The 19,666-nt window shown below is 38.8% G+C and overlaps 1 protein-coding gene across 2 annotated transcripts in view; it reads right to left on the bottom strand.

Annotated features, from left to right (window-relative positions):
- The window catches only part of SNX9 (sorting nexin 9), a 58,887-nt gene that overhangs the window by 25,611 nt on the left and 13,610 nt on the right, over positions 1-19,666 (bottom strand). The window contains exons 2-6 of one of the 2 annotated variants that reach the window (XM_027454409.3): positions 16,974-17,060; positions 14,559-14,633; positions 13,701-13,823; positions 2,038-2,221; positions 1,114-1,264 (exon numbers count right to left, since the gene is read on the bottom strand). In XM_027454409.3, coding sequence (XP_027310210.2) covers positions 1,114-1,264; positions 2,038-2,221; positions 13,701-13,823; positions 14,559-14,633; positions 16,974-17,060 — 620 coding nt within the window. Of the gene's footprint in view, positions 1-1,113; positions 1,268-2,037; positions 2,222-13,700; positions 13,824-14,558; positions 14,634-16,973; positions 17,061-19,666 lie in introns of both variants that reach the window. The other variant, XM_027454408.3, reaches the window with a different exon arrangement.

Raw genomic sequence — 19,666 nt, 5'->3', positions numbered from 1 at the left:
TCATTGCAGCCCAGTCTGCAAGTGTGCACACACATGCAAACCTTGCTGTTTCAGACAACTTGAATTCAATCATCCAAAAGAACAACACATTGTAGATTTAACAAGTACTTCTAAGCATGAGTTGAATAATTCAAAATAAAACCACATAAAAAACACCATAGTGTCCTTAAAGTCTGTAAAAAGCTTTACAAAAAGCAAACAGTAGTTCTTTTTTTAATTAAGATACTTAGCCCTTGAAGTACTGCCTACCTACTGTTTGCTTGCAGAAACACTAGACGTATGGCTTGCTTTACAGACAAATAATGCTCTTAAAGCGTGTTTATGCTGGTCAAACTAAATGAGTTTGCAACAAGAAGATGTCAGAATGATGGAGAGGTACTCTTGCAAGACTGCATAAAACATCCACTGATGAACAAAATCAACCATCTCTGCATGACCAGTCATTAATTTTAGTTATGTACCTGGGGAGACCATTGCTGTTCAACTGTTTTCTGTTCTGCTTTCATTCATTTAAAGATTACCACAGGGTAACTTCTCAGAGTAACAGTAATTTTAGAATAAACAAACATTAAGTTGTAACATAAAATAATGTATAACAGAGCAAACTTCATGCTACTGTAAGATTTTATCTATATTTGCCAATCCAAAAATAAAATCAAGCTTCCTATGGCTTAAGAATCAACCTGGGCTGATACTCACAAGACAGCAGAACAATCTTTCCACTCCTAGCAACACTAATTGCTCAATAATTCTGTAGCAGCATGCCTGATTAGTCTTGCTGTATGCACATGCCATCACCTTTCATTTTCACTAAGCACATATAGTGCTAAAGATAATTAAAAATTTAAAGAACAGCGGGTCCAGAAATTCAGCACTTGTAAAAGCATCTTTTGCCTGTGTAACATTTCCAAAAATAGGTTGTCATGTACTTTCAGGCTTTCATGAATGTGCATTCTCTGATCACAAATAGTCAGTGCTGAATCCACCTCCAATTTTAACCCCCCAAACTAATATGTACACTGCATATTTCAATAAGGTTTAATATGAATACATTTATACAACTCTACAAATTCCAATTCATTAAATACGCATTCATCCTGCATTTTCCATTACTTGTTAAGTGGTAACTTCATAGCAGCTGCACGAGAGTTTGCACGCTGAGGACCCCCAGCCTCTGACGACTCAGTCTCCTTGTAACCAAGATAAGATGGTGAAGATGATTTTGGGTCATCCCAGTCATCATCCCAATCATCGTCATCAGCAGCTGCTAACGTAGGGGAAGAAAAAAGTTAAATGTTTTCTCTTTAAAAAGCAGAAGCAACCTCCTCAGCATTCATACACAATCAACAATGTAATAATACTGATGAGCTAGTTGAACCTTGTATTTTGTGATTCTTCTTCAGTTATCATCATCCCCATCAAATACATCCTGCAAAACACTACACTAGAAATCCATTGGAGGGGGAGGAGGGAGGCAGACATTAAAGAGAGATGCTGGTGTGTTAAAAAAAATAATAAATCACTGGTCTTACATATTCATATACTCCAGGTTAGTATTCCCCAGTTATGAGTTCTCCTCTAATTTAGGTCTTTACCACAAAAAAAGTGAGGAGCCTTCTGAAAGATAGATTACTTCTAGATACTTCCCAAAAATCAAGGACTTGGAGACTTCTACTTCACAGGCCTGAGGGTACAAATTCAATTGCATTTAAGTTCCAGTTAATGCAAGTTGAACAACATGCCTGAGAATAGATCATTTGTGCACAAGACTTTTTGGCTTGCCAGATTTCCATACAGGTTTGAGACATTTGTTATTGTGGATCTGATTTTTTTAAAATGAAATTAATTTTAAAAGTATTAAAAGAAAAGCATTATTTTAGTATTCAGTTTATCCACTTGGTAATTTGCTACCAGGAAAAGTATTTATTTTTTATTGTTGTATTTAAGTAAAAAATGTTCTATAGTTACGAAAGATGAGGCAGTTCCCACATCTACTGTCCACCTACTCTATTAAAAATAAAAGTATTATTAGCACACCTGGTCCTTGATATGCCTGGGGATGACCAAATGCTGCTGCTGTATCCCAGTTATTCAAAGCACTGTTCCTCTGGCCACCTGCACTTTCAGGTTTCGTCGCCCAGCCGTCACCAGAGTTTCCATTATCCCAGTTCCCAGACTTCCCAACATTCCAGCTCGACCAAGGATCACTGGCATTGTTTGCCTATATTGTTTAAACAGAAGACAAAAGGTAAGGAAGGAACTGCTGAAGAAGTGAATAAAGACCACGTACTTTCTCCCTGCAGTCTTTGATCTCCTGCTGATAAGGCTGTGAGCTTGCATTGAGCACTTCACACTTGTTTGGTTCAATAGCAGCAGACAAATCTTATGTTCCCAGCTACACAGCTCTTAAATGCAGCTAGCACCTGGAAGAACCGATCAGCTCTCCAGCAATGGGATGCTAGTACATGGCAATAATTGTTACATCTGTTACATCTCCTTAGGGAACGTAAGCCTTTGAAGCCAACAGTGTGAAGAAGCACTCTTACCCATGGTAATTATTTTATACCAAAACCAGAAGTACAATGTCTGTGGTTTTATGTACTTAGAGTTCACATGCTAATTAGCACGCTTGAACCAAAATGTCAGAAGTCAAGGATTAGTATTGAACTGAATGTTTATATTATCAAAAGCAAATTAGTAGCTTTACTAAAAGCGGATGACCCACACCATCGCTACTGGTGTGTCAGCTATGGCCAGCAACTCGCCCAGTGTCCTTGTCAGAGCTTACCTCATTTACAGCAAAGATGAGGAAAGGAAACAGAAACCTATCGTGAAACAGTCTAGCATCTCTGTGTAGACCTACTCCCTCCGCATAATCTGCATGTGAAGGTAATCACATGCCCTTCTACTGGTGTTGCTGTGGAGGTGGAAACCTCAGGGAAAAAGCATACAGCAGATGTGTCTCTAACTGCTGCATTGATTTTTCAGGCCTACCTGTCAGTAAACTGAATTAATAGCTTAGCATCCTGTTCTGCAACCTCATTTTAACACTACACTTTGAAAAAGCATCAAGTAGTTAAATACAGTCTGTGCACTAAGTGTTTGGAGCAGACTAGGTGGCAGAAATAGGAAAAAAACACAACCAAAACCAACCAACAACAAAAAACCCACAAACCAAATCAAAACCCCCCACGCAAAGTGTAGGAGGAAGGAGGAGGAGAAGGGGAAGGAAAGAAAACAAAGCCTACAAAGCTTGTCTTGTTCAGCAGAGGGAGGAACTGTGTTTTGTAAGGGAGGGAAAAAAAAAAGAAATCTCAAAGCCTACAAAATCCAGTGCATTGTCTGTATCATGAAGCAGCACATCAAAGAAATGATGCCTAATATAAATTAATTGCTTTAACAACTTATGTGAAACTGTAACATTGACACAAAGCTTAGAGCATTTGCCAGAAGATTTAATAAGACTCCCACTAAAAGCCAACTTATTCTCCCCAAATCCTGCAGAAGTGTTGAATGCTTATTTCTTACAAAAAAAAAAAAAAAAGATGCAGCTATTCTACATTCAATTTTTCTTCACTGAAATTCTCCACTCTTATTTCAGCTTACCAATAAGTCCACTTCTCTGCAAATTTCTGAGTAAGAACTGGTGTGTTACACAAGTTTGAAACATTCTCTGATAAGCAACAAGAGCAAAAAAATTGTTTGCGCAACAAACAAATGCTCGAAAGGTAAACGTTACAAGTTTTTCCAGGTATTCAATCCATTAAAACATACACGCAACTTAAACAGCTGCACCTGTGACTTTCTTTTTATACTACTTGATCCTACCAAATGCCAAAGCTGTTTCTATCGTAAGAACACCACACTTCATCCACCACTCAGAGAAACACTCTTTTCTATCAGACACAGCTGTAGTTATGCTGATCCATTAGTTTTCAATAGTTCTTTGAGGTAATCCTTAGCAATGTGAGCTCTTGCTTTAGTTTCCCCTAAAACAAAGCCTCCTGACACTGAGATTTGAAAGACACTACCAAACCCATAACGCTTGATAATGCTTTGGACCTACGTTGTTGATACTGCACAGCACCTGTTCTTCAGGCTCAGAGTCCCCAGAACCTGGAAATCAAGCCCAAAATTTCAAGATGAGGGGAAATTGCCATTCAGAAGACTCAAGAGAAACAAACCTACCTAATTCTTGAGGCCTCTTATGAGGCCTACCTAATTCTTGGATAGCTGACGCCTACTCTCAGCAATTACAGACAAGCTGCTGGTAGCTTACGGGGTACCAGCCTGCTCATCCTATGATGCTCACCTCATACCAGTTTACATAATGGGAAAAAAAATACATGTCATCAGAGTTCATCATCTTTGCTGAAGGAAGACACATGCTGGAACTCAACCACATCGAAAAGTGTTCCCACTCCTAACTTAGAGCATCTAGAAAAGAATAGTTTACATAATATTCATTTGCATACACTTCTGCAATAGATGTTGTACTGATCACTGGCAACCCAAAGCCCAGAAGTGGGATGATTGCCAAGAGGCTGAGTAAAGTTTTCCTCTTCTCTGTGGTTGATGTGAAATCTGGTACATGAGTGGGTGGCAGTGAAACCTTAAGATCTGCTGCAAAACAAGGGGGAGGCAATAATATTAATACTGAGTACAGCACTGAAGAATGACTGTCAGAAGTGATCATCACTGAACTTGCAGACAGTTGCTGATATACATTAAATGCTATACAGCAAGGGGAAGCAGATTACTCAAACGACTCTTTCAGATGTTTTACACCTGTGCCTATAAGGAAGAACTACTCAAATCAGAATTTTACCTCTGAGGTGCCTGAGGAAGCTCGGGGTAAGCTCTTTCTCCTAGGCACATCACTCTCAGGCTATAAAAGGTGTGGAATATGGTGTTCTCGCTCAGCTTCTTTCAGCTGACAGGCCCATAGTTCTTTCAAAGGCACAGGGGAAGAGGGTGAGAGATGGCTTAGGGATGTGGACATAGACAGTATGTCCCAAGGAGCATTTACAGGTCTCCTTTCGTGTTTTGTCAAATGTTTGCCCAGACAGAGACATGCTGTGGACACTTCTATGTGGAAGCCAAAAATCAGTAAGTGTGGAGAAGGGTTAAACAATCCAAAAGCCTGCTATCCTCAAAGTCCCCCACAACACCACGGAGGCCCGTGCAAAGACACAACATTTGTTAAAGGGGCAATCTCTGCTCCATTCAGCAGTTCTGCAGATCTCAGCAGCTGACAAACTCCATAAGAGAAACCATTTCTGTGGCTTAGCTCCAGTTGAACAAACCTTAATTAAGCCAGCAAGTATTTTATAAGTGATTAAATTACAAGTTCTCACACCTTTAGTTTTCCATAACTGAAATTGATAATGCTTTGATCTTTCTTTAGTCAGCACAGAAAAGAGAAAAAGTCATTGCAAGAAACTATTCAATCAATAGAGGTTGACAGAGCACACCTAACATCGAAGTACATAAAACAATCTCCAACGCAAAAACACAAAAGGAAAATGCCACATCATGCACAGTTAAGAAAGTAATCAACCTTCAAATGAAATGTTACATCTCTGCTCCTCAAGGTAACATCAAACAAATAAACAGATTAAGTTCAAGGATAAACTCCTTAAAGGCAGCCAATTTTCCCTTGGGTATACTACTACAGCCTTGCTTGACTCACTCCTACTGCTCTAGGAGAAAAACTAGAACAAAAAAAAAGCTGTTTGGAGAAAAGACAATAGAGGCAACACATTGCTAAATATTTTAAGAGTCCTCCTTCAAGTGAGGATTAAAATTCACTTTAGAACCAGATCATTACTGGTGGGGGGCTAGGGGATGGCAGGGAGAAGTCTAGTGTGTCGTTACAGATCTAATTATAGGTGAATGAGAAGAAGAATTCCACCACAACAGGAAAATCCTCAGCTTGGAGATGGAAAGTCAGTATCTTCAACAAGTGAATCATAAATGAAACAAGAAGTGATATCTTTGCTATCGTCCAGTTTTACAGATGTCTCCATGCACATGACTAAGGCAAAGTGTTTGGCATATTCAGACATTATTAACCTCAAGTTCTTTGGATAACAGCACCTCTGAATAGGTACATACAAAGAGTAAACAGACAGTCACCCTAAAAAAAGTCAACCTTCTTTCTTCAAGAAGGAACTTGAAGGCTGAGAAGCCTGCTGTGCAGCCACCCCCCAGCTGTGCTCACTAGCTGTATTTACCATGGAGCAAGTGTGCACATCAGCAGACACTGAAGTGGCTGTCATGCCCATGCTGCTTTACGTCCAGGGTTACTTCCTGGTAGATCATTACCCCGGCATTGTGGGCACCTCTTTAACCCCTGAAGGAAGGACCTCTTTTCCAGTGCACCATTTAAATGCATTTTGTCCTTAAAGAAATCCTCCAGGAAAAACAAAAAGTGGGAATGGGCTTGGCTAAGGGACAACCACCCTTATGGGCTCACATACAGGAACATTGCCGCTGATGAACACAGGAGAGGACCCCCAGACACAGCTGGCAAGGCAGCAGCAATGCTGTCCAAAGAACATATTTGTTCCTCAGCTGCTCCTGTCACCTTTCCTTCCTTCCAGAGCAAACCAGTACCCAGCACCTCCACTTCCAGCCCCCGCTTTCCCAAAAAGCAGTCCCTGTAAAGGAGCTGGCCTTTGCCTGCTCACACTTTATATGTAGCCGAGGGCCACCCACAGGCCACTCCTCGCATCCAGGTGGAAGAACTGGGTTACCACCATACCACGAAGAGCAAAGCAGGTCATTTTTTGTTCATTTCCCAATTCCAATCCCATTTCTTTACCTGTGAAGTTACTCACTGACAAAGTAACCTAGAAGCTGCTTCATGGTGGATTTCCATCTATTATCTTCTGATTTAACTCAAAAAAAAAAAAAAAGTTTGTGACAGAGCGTGGACTTTATAGAAGGATACATCATTGAGACTTGAGAGAGGAAAAAACAGCAAAAACCACCCCACACCTCAGTGATCGGGTGAGGCAAGGGAAAAAGCACGTCTGTTGTCACCCTCACTGCTTAGAGGAAGTCGATTTTTTTCCCCCCTCTCAAGTCTGCTTAGCTTCACCTTTGTCACTAAAAATCCCATATATGTTTATTCAGGGAGGTTCTCTCACGCTTCTGTTTTTGTTACCCACACAGGAATATGTAAACGGCAACCAAGTCACCTCCCTATCCTTGTCTTCTCTCGACTTCATTTCAGTCCCTAATGGCTTCTCAATACACAGATGAAGAATTTCACTTAGTTTTTCAAGTAGCAGTCACAGCAAAGCCAGAAACAGAAGAAAAACTCCCTGTTCCTCCTTGATGCTCTCTAGACATCCAAAGGTCAGGCTACAAAGATTAAACAAGGCTTTATTTTATTTTATTTTGTAACAGAACATGGGTTTCCCATGTTGTGCTTTCTGGAGGAGGAGAGTTGAAGAGTGTGACTAGCCAAGACTTTTCAGGTTACCACTCTCAATTACAAATGCTAAAGATATCACCTTAAAAGTAAGAAGCATTTAATGAGCAAGAAGAGATTTAAAAATCAGAAACAGCATACTGCCTGCTGGAACCACACACACAACAAGGCTAGCTCACAAAACAAGAAATTAAATGAAAACAAGTCTACGAGACAGCATGCAAACACTAAGTTGTGAGAAGATTATTTCAGGAATATTCAGATTTTGCCTGATGGCATGGGTGCACGATGAAGATGAAGAGCGATCTATAGTTTAACATCTTGCTGCCTGAGCCTTTATTCCACCAGGACACTCAAAAAAAGACAGCTCCATAATTTGGGAAGGTATAATCATTGTCTTATTTTGGACAGTTATTTTTTAGTATGTAAATACATTTAATTCCAGAGCAAGCAAACCAGCGTTTCCAGTGTTTTATGGAAGTCATAAGCTGCCCGGTATTTTTGGTAAAAAGAGTTGGTCACAAATTCCTGATACAGGTCTGAGTACAATATAGTGACTTAGACGTGGGGAAAAACGCATTGATTTCAAACTACACATAGCAATGAAGGATGTTGTAGTGTCATCATCTGTAACAGGAACTGGAAGTTACTAAACACGAAAACCAGCAAACTAGCATAAAACACTGGGTATTTTTGTGGCTTACCAACAGTTCTAACCCACTAGTTTTGCTTGTACTTCTTTAGACAACTTTTACACTAAACTCTTCAAGAGATGGTTAATGTAAAGCTACCTCTGTGTGCACTTAAAATCTTGCAAAAATGCACATTTACATAGAGTTAAGACTTATTATTTAGGGAAGCATGTTTGCAAAGTCCATCAAAAATTACAAGTGCAACTTCCACGGTGATCCTAGCTGCACATGTTATATTTTAGCATACTGGTTTAACAAGACAGACCGGACTCAACCAAACACAAGTGCGTCAGACATTTCTCACAACAATACTCGTACCTCACTGCACGCACGTAGCAATGTCAGAGAATGGAAACGCTCTCCCAGGAACACAGTAATATGCATGCCAATTTCCACAGCATCAAAATCATGCACTGCTAGTAAAAACACTGAAATTATATTTATTTTCTTAACTCTTAATATCTAGTGCTTTTCATAGCAGTTCTGGGCAGGCATAGTGTACAAATTAATGACTACAACTTGCATTAAGCTGCAAGAATTGGAGAAGATATGAAGCACAACTGTGGGAATAGCCTTCTTAGTGTCCTCCTTATGCACGTTCAACAATGTATGCCCTACACATCTAGTAACTTAAGAGTTGCCTCAGTTCCTGCACACCAAATTAGATGGTTTTACTATTGCTGATTTGTCCTGCCCATAAAGTCCCACGGTATTCTGAAGGGAAAGGACTTTCTGCACTTAAGGCAGTCCGTATATTTTCATACTCTTCAACTGTGAGAGAAACCATCCCAAGTGGTTTCACTTACAGTGGATAAGACAAGATGAACAAGAAGTTTCTATTAATTGCTTCCTGTACCTACTCCTGGGCCCTTGTTGGTTAGCCTACAACATATCTGAAGACACACTACACATGGGTTCACCAAGGTCACTCTGGAATTAACTGACAAATCAGCAATTCACAAAAAAGCTAACTTGCAGAATACCTGTTTTACCTAGAACTGAAAGAGCTGTACAGTCATCTGTACACAGAAGTAGACTTGGCAGCGATCAGAAAATCAATGTCAAGAAAAGGGAACAAACTCCTCTACAAACGCAACTTATGGTTAGTTACAAGGACTGCTTTTATATCTAAAAGTACTGTGAAGCCACATCTACAGCTCTTACATATATAGCTGGTTTGTTTACATACCATTAGTGAGACTACTGCTCAGAAAAAAGGCTTAGCTTCTTAAAAAGGAGAACTAGTTTGGGCCAACGTAACTGTAATTTAGTCAGATATACACCATTTAAAAATGGCAAGCTTGTTTTTGTTCACAACTTTTGCTCACAACTGCAATAAGAAATATTAAACAAAAGTGCCTAAAAGGATATCTATTGTTGCTACAGCCCCTGGAAACAATTCAGCACACAAAGAAAAAAAAAAACACCACATGTTCTTCATCTGCATTGAGAAATTTCAGGTTTGATGTATTACAGTAAGTTAAATTGATTCCAGTGCCATTATTACCAGTGTTATTTTAACACCAGAAAAGTTCACAGGTAACTTTCTTTAATGTATACATGCAATTCTAACAAAAAAAACAGAGTGCTGATATACTCACTTGTTGTTTCAAATGACTAAAAATTAGCAAGCCTGAATTATCACTCAGAGGAACAGTGGGTTGACACAGAAGAAGAACTTTTCATTCCTTTATTTCCTTTGTGTAAAAGCTACAAGGTCAAGACAGTAGGAGAGCCATTTAACAGCCCCCATCTTTGCCAGCTAGGGGTTACTCAAATTATGTTTTGTTGACTAATATTATCCAAAGGCTTTTCAGATATGAAAGCACAAACACGACGGGCAACATTAAGATCTCATATCTGCTTTTCTTCTCTAGTAGTAAAAATAGTCACATTCAGCAATTTTTTTCCTTGTTTGCATATAAGTAGCTTTAGTGCTTCCTTTGGTTGCTTTCATCTCCCCCAGTGTTTTCTACACATAGAAACATTCTTGGAAACATTCACCTCTTTCTGGCTATCTGGGTGTGAGTCTCTGTTATCTGCTTGAGACTCCCCTAAGGAGCAGCTGCAAGTTCTACCAAGACATTTATTGCTGAGACATTGCTGACTCCAGGAATTAACTGGGGAAGAATAAACTGCCAAGATGTGCCAAATTCTTCCCTTCTCTTCAGGAAGTACCTCTGCCTCATTTCTATTGTCACTTCACATTTGTGGCAAACCCAGACATAGCACAACACCAAAATGTTACTGTGGACATTATATATTTCTCAGTGGAAAAAAAAGAAGTCAGTAGAGCTCATTTAGGTATTGCTTACTAATTATTTCTCAGGAGATAATTCCCTGAATGACAACAACACATCTTGGAAAAGGAAAGACAGACATGTTGTACTTTTTTAAACTCCAAAAAGAAAAAGGGGCCATAGTGGGAAACCAAAGGTCTGTTGTTTGCCTGGAAAGCAAAAGGGGATGGCTATAGATACAGGGAACGAGTTTTTTTTGTTTGTTTTCCCCCAAACAGATTTGGGAACACTGTCACGATTAAAGGGTCAGTATCATATACAGCATTGCTACTTGATAAAAGCAGGTCTCTTAAAAAAGGGAACCAAATAAGCTAACATGGTAACTTAGATAAATCTACTATTTTTAATAAGGTTTGGTACTGAAAGGCTGTGTGACAGTCCATGTTTTCCCTTACTGTTAGAAAAACGGTAGGCATTTCAAGAATTAAGATGTCTTTTTGCCTTACTAAAATTGGGGGGCTGTGAATGTTATATGATTAGATGTATGTTAAAGTGACTTTAATACAGCAGTAGTATGAAAATTCCTAAGAATACCCTGTTCATTCACAAAGTGGCAGGTAACACAATGTCAGCAGTTAGGAATGCTGACATTTCTTATTCAGTGCACAAGACTGTTACCTATGAACATTTTAGTTTCTACTACTGTAGCAGTTCCTTCATCAATTCTGTTTACATTAGCAACTAATTTGTCATATTTCTGTGCTCTCCATAGCCAGAACACGCAAATTGCATTTGTAGATGAAGCACTTTGTATATTGACCCAGTCACTCATTAAATCAACTTGAAAATAATAAGTCAATTGCTTGCAACTGTGCATCTGAATCCAGATGTGCCTGAACAGTTGAATCCAGAGTGCCTGAACAAACTCACATTAAACAATGCAAATGTTAACACAACTGAGCGTGGAGTAATGCATCGAGGAACAACTACACCCAGAAAGCAGAAGGCTGTATTCTTACAGGCAACGGCTCTAAAAAAGAAGCTGGGACACAGTGGATGAACAACTCTGACCTCCTGATGCAATGCTACAAGAGCCAATGCAATCTTTTAGTGTATCAGGCTTTTCTATACCAGAATATTAAACCTCTGTTTTGAGCCACGTGATGTACACAGAAAGAATGCATAAAATTCTAGTATCTTCATTTTACAGATGAGTCACAAGATCAGAAAGATTGCAGAAGGCAGCCTTTCATGGAAGAAGAAACTTCTTGCATGAAGAAACAAACAGATAGAGCTTCTTTATCATGAGGGCAATTAACCATAGAACTTCCGCAGGGAGAAAATACCATGAACTACAGAGCTCTCTAATCTGGGAGAAAGGCATAATAGCCAAAAGCTGAAGCCAACTGCTCAGTATACAAATTAAATTCTTATTACCAATAAACTACAGGAACAGGCTACCAGATGAATGTCAGAAGCTGAAAAAGCAAGACCTACTGGTTTTCTAACATATCTATATCTATATATACAGATAAAAAAAACAAACAGCAATTTACCGAACTCAGTTAAAATAAAAAACTTGAGGAAACTGAAATCATGACAAAATCCTGACCATGCAACATGATGGTTTCTGTAATGAAAAAGCAGGAAAACAGTAACCCCAGACATACTAGCTTGAGAGAATTGGTTAGTTTCCCCCACATCTTGCATGACCTTGCCTGCATCCAGGTGCACACTCCCCTCTCTCCTATTGCTGTTAGCAGTATAATTTTATTATAATACACCATGGTACACAGGTTCTCCAAACTGTCTCTTGAAGCATTTGAAGAATAATGGAGAGGGATCAGACAAATAAGAATAATGCACTGACAGAGATGAGACAAGCTGTTCACCTGAAGTAACCCCCTTCCAAATCTTATGAAGAAACAGCAAATTTGTTTGTATTACAGAGTCAGTAAACTACCAAGCCTATGATCCCTGCATTTTCAAGCATTTCCCTCCTCTAAAAATTCATCTTCCAAAATTACACAGACACATTAATTCCTTATTTCCCACAAAACAGACATCTTTGCTTTAACTTTTCCTCCCGTGACTTTGCCCGGAGGATGTCATCAGAGAGCGCTTACAAGTACCACTGGGATCTCCCCCCTACTCTACCACCTTTTATTTTAGACAGTCACAACAAGGTGAACTACAAATGATCACTGAAGAACAGTTAGAAACTTTTATTTAAAAGTTAGGGAGGACTTGTATTACTCCTAGCATTGCCTAGCTCAATACACAGAAGAAATTAAATGCAATATAGTCAGTGAACTGTTACACGGGACATTTCTGCATGACAGTCAACACACACTTTTCAAGAGATCTCACTTCATCTCAAAGTCCTGTGGTGCAAGTTACAGCTAAGAAAACTAATAACTGATTTTTAAGTGTTCTACAAACTAGGTGTGTTCCCAGCTGCTACAATGACTAAAGCATTTACTTTCTAACACCTGAGACCTTTGCATGCTGCTGATAGAAAGAGATTTCATTCTCCTATTGACCTATGGACTTTGACATGTTTAACTGTTCCTACGTGTAAGACATGCAGTACTGTGTAGACCATAACAAACAACCTGTGTTAAGATGATGTCTGCCCTTGGATATGTAACATGAAACTAAATACTTGCTGCTTGATAAATTGACACTGGACAGAACACTATGAATAAAGGAAAAAGGGAGAAAAGGAAAAGAAAACAGTCTTCCAGCAAAAACAGTCAGCCTCTTCTTCAACAAACCAGAATTAATGCCTGAAATTACTTTATCTTTTTTTAATCAAAGAAACAAACCTTACCCAAATACTGAACAAGGTGTATATACATCACCGGCTGATGATGCGTAGAACACCCAATTACAGTAGAAATTAAAAAGAAAAAAACAGAAAAGGAAAAGAAAGGAAAAGCATAGTTTCCTAAAAAAGGTAAGCATATTAACGAGTTACCAAGAGTGATTTACCAAGTGAGTGAGTTACCAAGTGATTACCAAGAGTGAACAACTGGGATACAGAAATTGCGGCAGTCATGGATTTAAATGGTTGCAGACAGGAAAAAAATAAAATGCTCTATTTTTGAAAGTAGTAGAATGCTCCTTTTTCCAGCAGTGACAGTAACTGAAGAGACATACAAACCATTAATATTCAACAGAAGTGTTCCCTAAGGAAAACACAATTATTTTAATTAGTACTTGTATGAGGGTTCACAAATATGGTACAGCACAATGGAGAAGTGCAAGCAGTTATGTCAACAGAACCTGCCATGCCTACTGTTGCCAAAAAAAATGGAGACGTACCTGATTACTGCTTTTTGCAGCCGAGTTGGTCTGAGCTGTATTTGAAGAGAGGGAATCAAAAAAGGCTTGGTCAGCTAATGAGTTACCACAACTAAGTCCATCTTTTGTACTGTCGGTTATAATCTGAAATGGAAAAAGTTGCAAGAGATTTTTTGATGCTTCCATTGATCCAATTACATATAACCTTCTAACACTAGATGTTAAGATGACAGCATATACCCTGAATTCAAATTCAATAGTATCTTTTACAAGAAGTTGACTGAAGAAAATCTAGAGGATTTATTTCCATGACAAGGAGAACTGGTTTGCATTATCATAGCATAACATATTTGTGGCAGTAGACACCTATCTATAAATTAACAAGGGATTAACAAGGTAGCTAACATTTCTGCTTGGAGACTGGGAACTCAATCCCTGGATTTGGGGTCCCATATCCTGAGCCCCAGAAATGCATTTCCATTCTAGAGATTTATGAGCATGTGGCAAGGCAGCCACAGCAACACCAGTGTAATTTGTATTACTCATTGCACTTCTACATCTGCATCTTCAGACAGGAAAACAAAATCATGGGGCACAAAACCAGAAGTAAACTCAACATCGCTCATGTTCCGTGTATCACTGATATTCGCTGTGGTTAACCTCCTGTTGCATTTCTTGGGAAACCACGAAGAAGCACAGTAGCTTTAGATGACATATTTGCACTGATCTTTGAAGTCAGCTACAGCTGCTTCAATGATATTATATGTTCTGAGCTTTAACACTGGATGTTTCACATTTGAGCATTGAGAGTCTGATCAGCAAACCAAAGGATTGCTTCTTCAGTAGTTCTGCTTAGTGCATAGCGATGCAGTCACTTACCTCAACATAATCTGTTGGAACAAGTCCTCTCTCTCCTTGGCTGTTTTTTCCTTCTAACCAGCCTCCACCAACATCCTAAAAAAAATAATAATATGGAAATACTTTTGCTAGATGGATCCCACGGCATGCTTTAAACTCAGAAAGGAGCACTGGCTTGCTATCAAATGCAGAATGCAACATTCAGTAGACAGGTCTGACTATATGACCATGAACAAGCTCGCTTAAATCTGCTGAATAAGCAGATACTCATTGAAACAGAACACAGGCAATGCTTGTTTCACATGGCAATTGACGACTTCAGGTTTAACAAACATGATGGAAAAAAGTTTAATTTTGAGCACTCGATCATTTTTGCATTATGCACAGCCAATTCTGTGCACAGCCATCATCAAAACACAGCTATTAGAATGCTGTTCCCAAAGCACTCATTTTATTCAACAGATTATAAAGAAAGGAGAATCGGGGAATTAAGCTACTGGTAACATTTCTGGACTTCACCCGTGAAAGGTGTGTGATGAGAGGCAGCTGTAACACAAGAACATTAAGGATAATCTCAAAGTTCAGAGACACATGCCACAGAGGCAGGTCTCAGACCATCAGTTTGGAAAAAGCTAACAATTCATACCTCAGTGGTGCAACCTATTACTGACTTTTTTTTTTTTTTTAATTTTAAAACACATTCTACATACACTAGAAAGCCTTTGCAGAACTTTGCAGTTAAGCAAAGTCAATTCCAAGACGTTATCTGGAATAAGCCAGTTCTGTTTAAAAAAAAAAAAAATAAAATCCAGCTGTTTCTTGAACAGTTACATGTCAAGCTAATTCAAGTTACATGTCAAGCTGAGAATTGGAACTACATATGGTAGACAGCAATTACTGAATTTCAGGTTTTTAATTTGCTTTTTAACTGATATATTTGTTTATACACAATTTTCTTTTTTTTACTTAGAAATTTTCTATAATACTGCACATAACAAAGAAGTCTGCCTATGTATTTATGAGTTTAAATAGTAAAGATCAATCAGTTATTGAAATAACAAACTTTCAATTGCTTTTTCTTATGTACCTAATAGATTACACTTATGAACACAAAGAACTAGATATCTCAGATTAAAAATTCAACTAGTTTGGTTGATCTATAGGAGTAATGACATCTTACGCCAGAAGTCACATTTGTACCACTGCACTTATTAGTATTTCAACAATGGATTTTCATGACTTATTCCATTGCTCTCTATGAACTTATTGTATCAAAAAAGAATATCAAAAAAGTTCTAGAACCTTTGTGGCAATTTATGATGCAGTTCAATCATTGACAGCATGAAATAATTTTTTACTTGGTTTTAGGCATATTGTCTTATCACACAAACAGCTTTTTCAGGAAAAGCTAATTTAAAAGCTGTAAACTATTTATTGTGAAACAACATAAAACTCCTGAATTATTTAAAGTTACCTGTGCTACAGTACAGCATTCTACTCAAGAGGGTGCTGATTCCATTAAATATCTGCTTCAAATATTTAAAGTCAGTGGAATTAAAAAGTATCAGGGTAATACATGATTATGCTTTTTCAAAAATTTGTTTCATCTGTACATTTCCTGTGCAACCAGATAAACAAAATCTGGCATGCAGATGAGGGGATTTTGTTTCAAAAAAAAAAAAGCCTATTCATTGAGCCATATCACTAAAGATTCAGAAGATTCAACTAACACTTCTGTTGTTCAATTGTAAGAACTATATAGGAGAATAAAAGCATGCTGTCATTAATAAATCAAATAGCACTGCTCAAACATACTTTAAGAATAATTGAAATTTTCCTTGGTAGCATTACCCTAATATTTTCCCCACTCCTTCCCTGTACCTTGTGCGTATTGCTTTGATTATGGCAGAATGCACAGATTTAGAAACACATATTTAGAAATTTTGTGACAAGTTCTTTAAAGAAACTTGGAATACTGAAGTCATTAATTAAAAAACGCGAAGACTTGAAGGGAGCTGGCATGTCAGAATTATTTAAATTCAAGTGGCAAATGTGAAAGACTACATAAACACAAAATGTGGAACACTAGGCACAAAAAAAAAAAAAAAAAAAGACAACACTCAGATGTAAAGGGTATCACTATCATTAGCTCTTTCTGCCTTGGCACTCAGCTCTATTTAGCAGAATAAAAAAGCTGAGCAAAGAATTCCAAAGCATGTAGGCACAGGCTGAGAGGGCCCCTGACCTCCAGAATCCTGCTCATTGCATTTGTTTCCACAACACTGTTAGAAAATTCTTTGGTTTTAGTTTGTGTGCTACTTCTTCAGTGGAAGGTGGTCAGGGATTCACGGAGTCACCTAGCACATCTTTTCCTTCACCTGTTGAATTAGGTCAGGACAGTGCACGGAAGCCCTGTCTCCATGTCATTTTTCTTACCGGGTTGGTAATAATGATGATCTCCCCTTCACTGACGGTCAGCTCGTTGTTTCCAGGCTCAGCAGCAAAATCATACATAACACGAGCCTATAAGTGAAAAGAACACACCAGTGAGCCTTCCATGTCATTTAGATGATTGCAGAGAAGACTCCTTGTTAAACAGCATTGTTAAATAGGTGGAGAGGGGCTGCATGTATGAAGAGCAATTCAGCACAGTGGAAGCTATTATCTCCAAAATTAGAACTCCAAACTGAACACTAAAGCAAACTTTATGAGACAAAAATCTCCTGCACTGCTCTTACAGATGACCACTTTTTTCCTGGAAGATTCACAATATCAAACTTGCTGTTCTCTGCCCTGTCCAAAATTGTCTGTACAGCTTTTTCCAAGGGGAAGAAGGAAAGGCATCTAACTAGCAAACAATCCAATTAATATTTTATCCTACGAGACACATTCCAACTCCAATTTGGGTAAAGGGGACTGTTTCATAGAGCAAGCAATTTGGACAGAGGAAATCAGAAGTGATTGCACATGTGAGTAGTCACTGCTGCACACAACTAGTAATACGCACAGTGATGTTTTGAGATTCTCAGTAATCAGGAGGAACTGTGATTCTATGAAACGCACAAACAGAGCGGGCCTGTTACATACTGGCACAGGCAGGGGGGAGAAACACAAACAAAAAGAACAACTTAATTTTCAAGTATTTAGACACAAAAGTCTTTACTGTGTACTGACTCTGCAATTGCAACACATTAAAAAAATGTTATTAGACAACATTGTCAATGTTTCTGTTTAAAGAACAGAGCTGCTTTATACACAGAGTTGTGGCATGGGGTAAGGTTATATTCCCAATTATCGTTTCGTTGTCTTCTATTACATTACCTTCCAATCTAAAGTAGAGAAGGCTCTTGGGAATTAAAAGTGACTATTTTCTTACAAACTCTTCAAATCGACGCAGAGAGTATCTGATAAAAATCACACATAGTTCACTCTAGCATCTTAAAGGAAGATTCATATTAGAGTAAGGGTTTCTTGCTGTCTTGTTTGGTCAGGTTTAAAGTTTATCTATGCTTCTCTTTCCTGGAAATAAAACTCATCACACTAACAGAACTTATAAATAGAAACCTTATAATTTATATCTCAAGTTGTCAGGTCAACCAGGTGCACCAGAAGTGATCAATACTTATTTTATGCCATTGCTGCATATCACAGATTTGTGGGTGTATACCAAGGCCTCTAAAACTGGTAGCGCAATCATGGCTTTGCAGGCCCCAAATCCACAGAACAGACCACAAGGAAAGAACCCCCTCCCCACCAGCTCATATAGGATTACGAGCAGCAGAAAGCTTATTTCAGGAAAGACATCCATTTCCCTAGCACATCTTGGAAGAAGCAAGACTATGCCCTCACCTCCATCACCACGACATGTGGTTTAGTTACCTCAGCTCCTACACAAGCTGGATTTATTAATTTATTTTACCATCAGGAAATAAGCCAAAAAGAAACACCACCACCACCAAGTTTATGACAGCATTACTGACAACGTCAGACACTGCCCACAGCAACGAGGGCCTTCTTGCTCTTGGAGGTCAGGGGAAGAAAAAAGCGAAACAAATCGTTTTTGCCATAAATCTCACAGTAAAATCATTATTTCCTGTTAAAAGCAAACTATATAATAGGAAAAAAGAAAAAAAAAAGATACCAGAAGACAGAGATTCATCAAGCCTCAAAACTGGAGATTGTTACGATCCCCCTCCAGGCATCCCTTCTGACATAAACCCAGAAAAAACACAGCTTCCTTTCCCCATGTCTTAATTTTGTAAGTATCATGGGGAAATATTTCTGTCTGGTCAAGATACTTCACTTCAGCGTAAATAAAAACAAAAGAGGAAAACGCACATCCTGTAGCTCAGCTGACAAAGCAAATCAGGAGCGACGCGCACAAGTCAAGCACTTGGTCCTTTCTACTAGAGAAGCACAACATTTCAGAAAATTGTGTGTCCTAAGCACATTTAGTGCTTCCTATCATTATCCTTCTTCCTTTGGAAAGGAGGCTTTCAGCACTTTCGGATTATGCCATGCGAAACCACGATGAACAGGAGAAAACTGCTCTGGATCACAGCACTGCTTTCCTCCCAGCAGAAAATCAGGCCTCCCTGCAGATGGACGAGCAGCCCATCTCACTCCTCAAAGCAGTAACATTGAAGATAAGAAACACGCTTTCTGAACTGCAGGAACAATTTAGGTAGGGCTGTAAGAAGCACCATTCACCAGCCCTCTCTCCTCAGCATTAAGTCGTAAAGGTGTTGAACATGTCATTTTTGCAGCAGGTTACCCATATGTACCCCATTATACAACCTGAACACAGCTCGGGCATCTGGCCTGCGGGGCATGCAGCCTTCTTCACATCCCTCAAGCAGTACAAGACAGTAGCAAGTTGAGGCTTCGTTCACAGAAACGGAAGTTCACCAGGACATGCCCAGATTTTTAGTCTTCAGGAGAAGTGGCTCAACAACCTACAGTACTGACCAGACTGAAAATCTTGAATATTTGTGTCTAACAACTTAGACATCAGGTGCAAATATTTCATTCTCCAAGTAGATTAAGTTATTCAGAGAAATCTGGAAGTATTCAGCACACATGGAAGGAAAGACCAAGAGAGAGGCATAGAATTTAATAAAAACCCTTGT

The sequence above is a fragment of the Anas platyrhynchos genome, chromosome 3 (assembly GCF_047663525.1).
Source record: "Anas platyrhynchos isolate ZD024472 breed Pekin duck chromosome 3, IASCAAS_PekinDuck_T2T, whole genome shotgun sequence".
NCBI classification, from domain to species: Eukaryota; Metazoa; Chordata; class Aves; order Anseriformes; family Anatidae; genus Anas; species Anas platyrhynchos.
This window is presented reverse-complemented; position numbering and strand designations above follow the sequence as displayed.